General features: G+C 39.9%; 1 protein-coding gene across 2 annotated transcripts in view; it reads left to right on the top strand.

Moving 5' to 3' along the window:
• The window catches only part of frmpd1a (FERM and PDZ domain containing 1a), a 51312-nt gene that overhangs the window by 26277 nt on the left and 13380 nt on the right, over positions 1-11655 (top strand). For both annotated transcript variants that reach the window (XM_032536039.1, XM_032536045.1), the window contains exons 5-12: positions 1474-1576; positions 1719-1764; positions 4056-4160; positions 7934-8029; positions 8495-8620; positions 8836-8955; positions 10085-10221; positions 10477-10696. In XM_032536039.1, coding sequence (XP_032391930.1) covers positions 1474-1576; positions 1719-1764; positions 4056-4160; positions 7934-8029; positions 8495-8620; positions 8836-8955; positions 10085-10221; positions 10477-10696 — 953 coding nt within the window. The remainder of the gene's footprint in view (positions 1-1473; positions 1577-1718; positions 1765-4055; positions 4161-7933; positions 8030-8494; positions 8621-8835; positions 8956-10084; positions 10222-10476; positions 10697-11655) is intronic.

The raw sequence follows: 11655 nt of genomic DNA, 5'->3' as shown, positions 1-11655 counted from the left end.
TCTGGCTTAATCCCTTATCCTGGTTGTATGCCTTAGCCCTCCAATGTTGCACAGGCAAAAACATGCTGTTGATAAGAGTAACAGGGAGGTATGTGGTACATCTGTACTTGACTCTGACACTGTTCATGTCTTTGTGATGGTACGCCGAAATAGAATTACATGCTTTCTCCTTGAAAGTATCTTGTTAAGTCTTGCATAAATAAAATAAACAACCTAATGTACATTTAGAGCTATTGGTAGGCTCTAGATTAAACAATAACATTTTTGAAATATTCAACATGTTGCACTTGTTTGCCTTGCTTCAATCTAAACTCAGCTTCACTAATACACTAATAAAACAGTACTTTCTGTAATAGTTTGACCAGAAAGCAGTTAAAAGAGGAAGGTTGCAATAGGTTTTGCCTGCTGCATTTATTCCTCCTGTTCATACTGATCAATAATCAATTTCTTTTAATAATATATGTACAAGTAATATATCCTTTGCATTTAACTCATCCTAATTAGGAGTTGTGGGCAGCTACTCTCTAGTCCAGCGCTGTAATGCAGTTGTAATGCTACTGCCTACGTCAAGGGCAATGGCAGGAGTTACAGTTGTGCTCATGAGTCTAAATACCCATGCTAAAGTTGACTAAAAGGAGGAATAAAAAACAAACATGTTTTGGAAATTGATCTTAATGCCTTCATCAAAAGAAATTAGGGAAAATCCAACCTTTAAGGACACCAATTTTCTTTGTGAATGAGTAATGTATCGTAAATGTAAAAAAAAAAGTTCTTTTTTTCCTTGCACGTACTGCAGACAGAATAACTATCTTCAATCAACTGTCATTCAGCATTCTTATAATAACCAGAATACGCTCATGCTTCAGACTTAGTCCTCTTAGAGGGCTGATAAATGGCCTGAGCGCTGTCGTCTCCTCCTTCCGCCACGATTCCAACTTCAAGAAACGCACGTTGGAGGCTACGCAGTGCGCCTGCGTGGACTTCAGGAAACTCTGATGAAGCTGGGAAGGATAAAACACACGCTTTTGACACTGTGGTAATCCACAGTGATAATGATGATATTGTAAATAAAAATAGTAATTGTTATCGTCAACATTTTTATCGTGGTGATCGTTACATACGATGTATGTTGACTACTTGAGCAAATTCAGAGAGAGGATTTTGCCCCTAATGTTATCAGTAGTGGTGATAACAATATTTAGTGCTGGATGCTGACCCCGGACAGTAAATCTAAGGTAACATTATGTTGAATGCTAACGGATAGAGTTGAGGAAGGTGGTTACAGTGCTTAGATTGCTGGTCTCCCTGCACTGGGATGGTCAGGTTTGGAGAGGGAAATTATGCATCAGTGTGAGATGAAAGGAGAGCACTAGAATACGAGCTGCTGCCTGTCATCAACCCCAGTTGCAGTATGAAAGCAGGCCAATTGAAAACCCTCAATCATGACAACACAAGGACATTTTGTGCGTCCAGGTGGTCCTGCAGATGGTCGGCTCGTCCCTGGCGACCAGCTTGTGAAGATCAATAACATCGCTGTCGATGACCTGACCCCGGAGCAAGCTGCTGAGATAATCAGGTCCACCCCCCCCACACACACACACACACACACACACACACAAAATGAACACACACCGCACACACACACAACAAAAAATGCTGTTTAAAAATAAACTATGCAGATCATGTCTAACCTTTCCAGCCACCCTCTGTTTTTTCAGGGAGTGTCAAGATATGTTGACAATGACTGTCCTCAGAACAATGCTGGTAAGTCTACTGTATCTAACTAACAACGCACCAACATGCACACACACTCCACATTTACACATAAAGAAAAGAAATTTCCTCTTGTAAAGAACAAACATTCGCAGGCATGTATGTAGACACATGCTTACATACTAGAGATGTACAGTGTCTCCAGACACATGGGATTTTAAATTGCTGTTGTAAACACACTCATTAATCAGAACGTCAGTGCGGCTTGAGGTCGAGCATCATCGCCAACAGGCGCCTTGTCACCAAGATCGCACCACTGTACATCAGTGTTAAGTGACAGCATGGTACACCCTCGACACTCCCCCGGAAGCCTCAGATAGACGTGTGTGTGTGTGTGTGTGTGTGTGTGTGTGTGTGTGTGTGTGTGTTTGTTTGTTGTGTGGGTGTGTGTGGTGTGGTTGTGTGTGTGTGTGTTTGTGTGTGTGTGTGTTGGTGTGTGTGTGTGTGTGTGGTGTGGTGGTGTGTGTGGTGTGTGTGTGGTGTGTGTGTGTGTGTGTGTGTGTGTGTGTGTGTGTGTGTGTGTGTGTGTGTGTGTGTGTGTGTGTGTGTGTGTGTGTGTGTGTGTGTGTGTGTGTGTGTGTGTGGTGTGTGTGTGTGTGTGTGTGCGTGCGTGCGTGGGTGTGCGATGGATCTCAATCAGTGAAGCTGATGTATATGTTAGCTTGAAAGTGAAGTAGATCGGTAAATAAACGGCTGCTCCTTGGTGATTCTCATCAGCGGCTCTGCTGATAGAAGCATCTTTACTATCTGATCCATAGCTCACTACTCCTCCAAGAAATCATTATTGAACTTTTTAGGAATTATCATTTCCCAGAAAATCTTCATCTCTGGCGTGCTTGTTGATGGTCACAAAACATGTGAACAAGTGATTAAGGTTTTTGATTAGACAGCGTATAAGAGCGGTAGGTAGTTTCAGTTTCTTCTGGTGCTTTCAATCCACCACTAATAATGCACTTATCCTGTTACCTGCTTATCGCTGTTACTGAGCATATGTACTTACAGTAATTATCTTGAATATTTTCATTTAAATAAATGTCTGTTAAGTTATTTATCTAGTTATCTGCCACTGGAAGAGGTTACACAATGTCGATTGAGTGTATTGACTGCTGATGATAGGGGCGGCTGTGGCTCAGTCGTAGAGCGGTCGCCTGCTAATCGGAAGGTTGGTGGTTCGATGCATGTAGTCCCATGTCAAAGGGCAAACTGAACCTGGAGTTACCCCTGATGCTCAGAGCGCAAATTTGAGAATTGAGTGTTTATCTGATGAGCAGGTGGCACCATGCAGCCTTGGCCACAGTGTGTGAATGGTTCAAAGCGCTTTTAATAGTCCTTGAGATTAGAAAAGCACTAAATAAGAACAGTCCATTTCATTTGCAGTATTAGAACTGCGTGTCTGTACCGACATTACTGAGAAAAGTCACAAGCGGCGCACAGTTAGTGATGCGTTTTTCATCACCCAGCCGCGGTTGGTCTGCCAGAAAGGGTAGGCAATGCTAACTCAACTTCAACTTACTTGTTTTTGAAGAGGCGCACAATTTGTTCCAGCTTTTGCTAGCATAGTGGGTTACTATGGCCAAAAAAACAAAGAAAAGAGCAATAATTACAGACTGAGATCTTGGGGATTATAACATAAACATTAATATAAAAGCATAATTCTCAAATCTCAAATCTCTTGATAGAACTGCAAAGTTAAGTAGTATTATAATGACTAAATTAATTCCATATTTATGGATGCACCCATCTAAATGTCATAATTACTCTCATTGTTCTTCCTGTTGTCTACATTTCTGCAATATAAAAGTTGTCCAGTAGCCAGTGTGCACATCCTCCCCGGATTGTGCTTGTGATTAAAAAAAAAAAAAAAAAACATTTAAAAAAAAAAAATCAACTTATTTAAATAATCAGAGCTTATCCTCAGCATTTTGCATAATCTAAATCGTTTTGAAGTTATGGATATTTTGGTTTGACAGAATAGTTGAATAGCTTTAATGTCGGTAGTGGTATTGAATCTGGCGTAATGGTTTTAACTGCAAGTGTAAGTCTGCAACCTGCTATAGAAATCAACCAAAGAAAAGCAGGGGATATATTATCAACCTATTAAATAATACATTCCTGTAGGCGTTCATGCAAAAGCAACGGTCTGTGTATCGTTTAATTTCGCTCATATGTACCACTTCACTGTATTTCACTGAAAAGATACCTCTACCACATTCAGTCCTAGTATTAATTATTACAAAAAAAATACTATGCCAGTCAGATTTATAGATTTCTCTTCTTCCTAGGGCCCAAAGTCATCATTCATCACACCCGAGAAGAGGGCTAAACTCAGGTCCAACCCTGTGAAAGTTCACTTTGCTGAGGAGGTGGAAGTCAATGGACACTCTCAGGTGAGTGAGAGAACAATGGGGTGCAGCCTTAATGCTAATAGCTCACAAATCAGCTTTAGAGCCCACATCCCTCTCTTCAATCTTAGCTTATTATTATCTGTTTGGCAATGTTTCCTTGAGACAGATGATATTTGCCCAAATTTGATCGGCTGTCAGTGTTAGCAGATGAATTTTACTCAATATCAACAAACTTAGCAGCAAATCCTTTGGGCACTGTGCTCCTTGGGGTCCACTATGTCCAATCCCTTTCACAAGCTTATCTGGATACATTATCTGGATGAATACACAAAGTCATTGGCCTTTACATGAAACCTATTATTAATGGTCGCCTGTGCCTTTTTGCCGGTCTGTATGCTTCTTTATAATGCAGCCAATGTACTTGCATTAACTTTTACTTATCAACATTGGATATCCAGATACAGATCATGTTAACACAGTACCAGGTGTCAATTGGGTTTAAAATACATTAGGATGTCAGTTATCCTCATAGAAATTATTAATGTGGACCTGAACCCCACACATCCATTGTCTCCCTTTCAGTAAATGGTTGTTTTGCTTACCAAGGCTAACAACTACAATATTGAAGATATACTTTATTAGTGAAGGCAGCTGTTTCCAACCTTTGAGAACAAGCTAAGCCATAAAAGTTTTAGATTTGAATTTTTAGGCCTGATGAGTTGAAAAATATGAAGTATTTCACAAGAAAAAAGCTGAACTTAATTTATTTTGTGTAACAATAATAATTTGTTCTCTTATACTTTTAAATCTTGTGATATATCTTGGGACCTTTTGTGAGGGTCCTGACCCTCAGGTTGGGAACCCTGTTCCCTGTGAAGTTTTTGACCTGTAGTAGCTCTATGGAGCTCTATGGTCCCCGTTTTGTTTATCTCATGGACACAAGCAAGGAAATGCATGTGGGTGACGCGACACACAATCTTACGAGGGGTCGAATGATACTGGTTTTTCAGCGATGATACCGGTATTCAGAACCAATATGCATTTTACAGTAAAAATTTAAATCTTTTAGTCAAAATTAACATTTTGTAATGTTACAAACTCAACACAAAAGTTAGTTTAAATGCTTTACGCAATTAGTTAATAAAACTGAAATTTAAACAAAATAAAAACAAATATAGCTTCCTGAAATGTTAACATGCTAGTGTTTCTTTGCAGGTGTTGCAGACTGTTAACAGAGCTGTAGCTCTGCAAATGTTTTTATAAAGAAGGAAATACTCTCAACACATTTGTCAGTCAAGGATACACAGTGCATTTTTATGCTGAATGCAAACATAATTTTTGTTGGTTTATAAGAGTTGTATTTGTAATTGAATCTTTGCATAATGATAAACCACAATGCTTTATAATTGGTCAGTATTATCCTATACTGTATGCAGTTTTTCTCCATAAGCCTGCCTCTGGTTGGTCAGAGTTCCCATCCTGCCAGCGGATGTGAAATTAGCTGGTAGAGGAAAACCACAGAGGCTGGAGTGCCCATTACTAATCTCAGAGAAAACACGGGTCGATATCTGCCTCATCCTCCAGTCCTAATGTCTGTGATTACAGGACAATAAGCAACAGATTAGGGAGAGAGGTAGAGGGAGATACGCTCGGAAGAGACAGCCATCATTAAAATTGAGAGGAAGCATGGAAGATGGGAGAGTGACATGGGAGAGGTTGTCTAAAATGTGAAAGCTCTCCATTTGAACTTTGAAACATACAGACATTAATGTTGCACTACACCAGAGTGTCATTACAGAAAAACACTTTCTAAAATAAGAAAACAGGGATGATGACTCACCACAGTAAGCAAGCTAGGCAGACCAAAACCAGCCACATTATGGGGAGAAAAGCTCTGTGAGGAGAGCTGAAAATGAGACAGGGCTAATCCCTCTCTTTCCTTTTTTGTGAATATGTTGTCATGTAAAACTATTTGATTTTGTTAATTTGGGAAATTTCAAAAGATGTAGGTGTAAAAGCAGACGTGCTTGTGAAATTTGTTCAATTGAGTTGCAATAAAACTTAAATCCATGTCATTTGTTTTATTTCCATCCAGTTGTTTTCATGTGCAATTTTAATTTGCACCAAGTGGAAATGCAGAAAATTCACAAAGAAACGCAAGAAAATGCAAAGTAATGTCTTTAAGATAATTCCTTGGTCTTTATTGCCTTTACTTAATAGTACAGCTGAAGGTTTGAAAGAAAAAGAGGGGAGAGGTGAGGACGACATACGGCAAAGGGCCGCGGGTCAAAGTCGAACCTGCCCCGCATAAACGTTTTTAAGCTTGGCTGTGGTGGAAAGGTTGCTATATCAGTAAAAGCAAAATGTGAAAAGCATCCTCAAACGGTTCGTATGATATCTGACGAAAACATGATGCCCATTTCTTTGTGCGTTATCCTACGTATAAATGTCCAGCATCATGAGCTATAAGTGTGCTTGCACAAGGGCCAAAACTACTTGGTTAGGTTTAGGAAAAGATTGCGGGTTGGGTTAGGGGTTGTTAAGTAACTTGCGTGCGTGGCATTAGTTAAGTATGTAAGTTGCGTCACAAAATTCTGTTAAAATAAGTCTACGTTGAATTTTGCTCCTGGGTGAAAGTCTGTGTTCGTTGACCCTTCCATCCACCCAGACCTCCTCCTTACGCAGACTTAGTTGCTCTTTACACTACATCACCTGACTTCAGTTGTAGAGGCAGCCCTGCATGTCCTGGCTCACGATTACATGGGTTATTTACTAATGAAATAGTTCATTACTTTTCGTAGGTGTATATATACAAAACAAGGAATGGGAACAGCCTGAAAATGTGTTAAATGGAAACAGACTTAGCAAATAAAGCATGGTGTAGACGTCTGACTTAAAGCCCACTGAATATTCACTAAAGAAACTAAAACTTGCAGCAGAAGAAAGGATCACATCTTTGAGTACCATTGAGTAGACTGTACAGTTCCTTACATTATTGCATGAAACAAACCAAAATGTCAGATTTCCATCATGTTTTCCACATGTTTTCCACCATTTGGGCTTTGAATGGTGCTTTTTAATGATATCGTCTCTTTGCGCCTTTTTCTTCTGCAATGGTATAATGGTACATGACTGGAGAATTAGCCACACCGTCTTCAATAATTCTTTTGCCAATATTCTGGAAATCTGGTTCTGAATAATAATCTTTAGTAGTTCCCTATTCCAACAACACTAAATCCTTACCCTTAAATGTGATTAATGTATTTAAAATGGCAACCAGTTTCTTACGCAATCAAATAAAATATGTTGGTCATTACTTTTAAAGCACTTCATTGCCTGGCCCCAGACTGTCTCTCTGAATTACTGTCTGATGTCATCAGGCAGGGACCCGTTGGCTGTTTCCATGTCAAGATATAAGATTAAAGAGACCAAGCTTTTGCTGTTACGCTTAACAACCTACCTGAACCCAGTCTTGCAAAATCAGTATCTTTTTGCAATTGCAATAGCTAAAAAGTATTTATATCAAAAGGCTTTTGTAACTTTATTCAATTTAGGTAAATGTGTCTGCATGTCTGTATGCAGGTTGGTTTATGTATGCATGAAATACATATGTCACATGTATGTTTCTCTATTTTGTCTTTTTCCCTTGCATATCACTTGTAATCTGAGGTTTTGATAAGTGCTACTTTCATGAACTTTGTTTATATTATTATCCAAGACATACAGACCGAAGGGCAAATAAAAACCATCCAGCAGGTTTTAAGGTGTTCACAGTTTCATCTGACACTTCCCCTGACACCATGTCTGCATTGCAGGGCAACTCGCTGCTCTTCCTGCCTAATGTTCTGAAGGTGTATCTGGAGAACGGGCAGACTAAGGCCTTTAAATTTGACTCCAGCACCACAGTCAAGGTACAGTACTATGCAATGCTACAGTCTACCATATTGATATCCATTCCTATTAATTATTATTCATACTGGATACTTGACAGAGATTCATGATGTGCTTATGCAATGGAAGTATCTCTGTGATTCTTAATTAAGTCCAAAATTGATGGACTTAAAAACTGATGCCAATGTTGATGCTCATGCTGTGATGTAGGGTCAAGTCTGCAGTAGGCTTCATATCTAAATCTAACTTTATAACTGAGATGATATTGGATTGCATTTATAGTCTGATTTAAATGCTCAAACTATTGATGTGATGTACTCACTCGGTCAGTTTAACTAGCATCAGATATATTGTACATCCGTTTCCCAGATTTTCCAACTACTCAGGCTTCCCCTTGCTTCAGTGAGACCTACATGCCTCAGCAATTATGTTTCCAAATGTCATCAAATATTTTCTCTCAAGATGTAATGCTCTTTGTGCATCAGGACATTGTGATGACACTGAAGGAAAAGCTTTCTCTGAGCCGTATTGAACACTTCTCCCTGGTGCTGGAGAAGCAGCACAGCATTTCCGTACTACTGCTGCTACATGAGGAGGAGCGGATACAGCAGGTACACACACACATACACACACACACACACACACACACACACACACACACACACACACACACACACACACACACACACACCAACCTGTTTCACATGTCTCCTCAAATGTACATCTACACTACAGCTCCATTTGCAGTTGGGTTTAATCAGCGACAGTATGAAAGCATTAACCTGCATTCAAAGAATTAAAGAGAGGTCTGTCTGTCTGTTTTCAGGTGGTCCAGAAGAGAGAGGCCCATGTCTACAGATGTCTGTTCCGTGTTTGTTTCATGCCCAAACCCCTCCAGACGCTGCTCCAGCAGGATCCCAATGCCTTTGAGTACCTCTACCTGCAGGTAGATCGATGAACTTCTGAGCTTCCGATACAGTAACCCCCTGACTGCGGCAGTTTAATCATTATATTGGATACCTAATTTGTAGGTTTTTCATTATACTCTTAAAGTGCCCATATTATGAAAAAAAAAATTGGGGGTGTTATTTTGTGTCTTTGGTGCTTCCACACACATACAAACTTGGTGAAAAACAATTTTCAAAATCTTTCTACGTCACTAGCCTAGATGAGGTGGCTAACTGTGGCATGCTAGCGCTAGCATCGAGCGCGTTTTCAATGGCAAAACACTGTTACAACACACACTAGTTGACCATAATCTCTAAAAGAACTACTTCCATGTCCCTGTTCTGCAGGTATTCCACAAGTGGCCCTTGTCTAGAAGAGGTCTCCCAGCTAATCCTGACTTGGGCTGACTAAAGTTGGAGAAAGAGTTATCTAGCTGATGTTATTACCTAGCTACTGCGCATGTGTGACTCCCAACAAAGATAGTATAGAAGTGAGATGTCTCACTCTGTAGCTAAAACAGAGACCTAAACACACAGGGTGAAAACAGGATCTGCAGCAATGTGCAGTACAACAAAAATGTGGTGGTTTTTGAAAATGAAACCATGTAAACCTATTCTGGTACAACCTCAAAATACAATTATAAACCTGAAAAGGACCATAATATGGGCGCTTTAACTTAACCTAAAGCAAAGTTTTACAACGCCTCCAAAAAGTCCAGTTATTGCTGCCGTTGACACATTTCACCGTGATGTATATCGGCAGACCGAAAGGTCAGCTTGTTTTTAAATATGCAGTTTTTTATTCATTCAAATCCCAGCACAGTTTTATTCCTGCCCTGTTTATACAGAAAATCCTGTTACTATTTTTATACTATTATTTTAATATTTTATATATATATATATATATATATATATTATGATACTACTATTTTATTATTTTAAACTACCTCCTGTTGTTAAAGTAAATGCCACAAATGAGACATACCACTAGTTAACAAACCATTGTTGGTCCTGAAATGTCTACATAACATTAAATTGTTTCTGATTTGGTTCTGTTTTTTGTTTTTTTAATTCTTTTGTATGTCAATTTTACCATCTGTACTGTGTTGTATGGTTTGTGTGTATTAGGGGGTGAATGATGTGCTGCAGGAGCGCTTTGCAATCGAAATGAGGTGTAACACCGCCCTGCGACTTGCTGCACTGCACATCCAGGAGAGATTGGTGAGCTGTGGACAGTCACCAAAGACCAACTTGAAGATGATCACGTGAGACACACACACATTTTTCATCCAATAAATTAAACTATGATTAACACTGGATTTTATGCCTAGTAAAGATCACAAAGCAAAGGGGGGTTCCATGCTGGTCCTACCTTGCATTTCACGATTTGAAATTCAAAGGAGATGCTAATCCAGTCACATTTACTCTAAATTCCCACATCTTGTATACAGTGTTAACTCTCTAACAGTCTTGTAAACACAAACAGCCCCCCTCAGCCTTTGTTTCTGTGTTTGCTCTAGGAAGACGTGGGGCATAGAGAACTTTGTGTCATCCACCTTGTTGAGGAACATGCGAGAGAAAGATCTGAGGAAGGCCATCACTTACCACATGAAGAAGAGCCAATCCCAGAACGATCCAAAGCAGAAGGGTTTGTCAGTTGATCAGACACGGTTAAACTACCTGGAGGAGCTGAGTGAACTCAAGTCATTTGGAGGGAAATCCTTCAGTGCCACCATGATGGTAGGATTTCTTGCAGTTTACTATGGCTGTGTCCCAGTTCAGAGATGGGGACTCGAGTTTGAGACTCCGACTCGAGTCACACTTAAGTCACACACACAGTTCTTTAGACTTGACTGTGACTCGTCCTAAAAAGAATTCTGACTCCACTTGGACTCGAGATGTGAGACTCTTGTAACTTACCTACGTAACAGGTAATACATGACGTATATCTGCTGCGCGCAACTAAACGTAAAAGAGACAATACACATGTTGACCGCACCGGCAGCTCCTGTGCCATTCATCAGAAGCTTAGGTTTAAAACTTCAGACAACAAGGCCCACACGCAAGAAGCGCTGAAGCAAAATATGTGGCATAAAGATAAAAGGTTTCTGGCTCAAACACATCTAGTTTTATCAGGTACCTGAAGACACACCCTGATATGTTGGCAAACATGTTTAGCTCAGCATTGGCCATCTAATGTTAGCTTGCTTCTTGCTTTAGCTACAAAATAGGAGAGTTAACGCTGACTGTCATTCGCTAGATATTATGAAAAGATGAGCATTTGTTTGCCAAACGTGTGGTAGTAGATTTATGTAATTATTTTTGTCCCGCTGGCTGCAATGCTTTCAATTTTTATATAGCTATGCAGTGTTCTGGCTGCCTGGATGAAATGCAGCAGTTGATAGAACACTCAATCTAACCACGAGAGACTTGAGACTTGACTCGGACTCTACCTCGGCACGTCCTTCAACCACTAAGCCCCAATCAGGCGGTCTCCGAAATGAGACAGTCTGGTCTACCGAGCATTTCCTGTTTGCTACGTTCTTTTATTTCTTAACTAATTTTTCTAGTTGAGAGAAGAGCCTGTCCATTTTCTAATCTTCCTCCTTCTGCTACCTAATGTCTGCCTTTATAAGCTCAAGCAGCTTATCGTCTCTCTCGTTCTTTCTTTGGCCCCAGACGGCTTTTCTCCTCTTCCT

The sequence above is a fragment of the Etheostoma spectabile genome, chromosome 2 (genome assembly GCF_008692095.1).
Source record: "Etheostoma spectabile isolate EspeVRDwgs_2016 chromosome 2, UIUC_Espe_1.0, whole genome shotgun sequence".
Taxonomy (NCBI): domain Eukaryota; kingdom Metazoa; phylum Chordata; class Actinopteri; order Perciformes; family Percidae; genus Etheostoma; species Etheostoma spectabile.
This window is presented reverse-complemented; position numbering and strand designations above follow the sequence as displayed.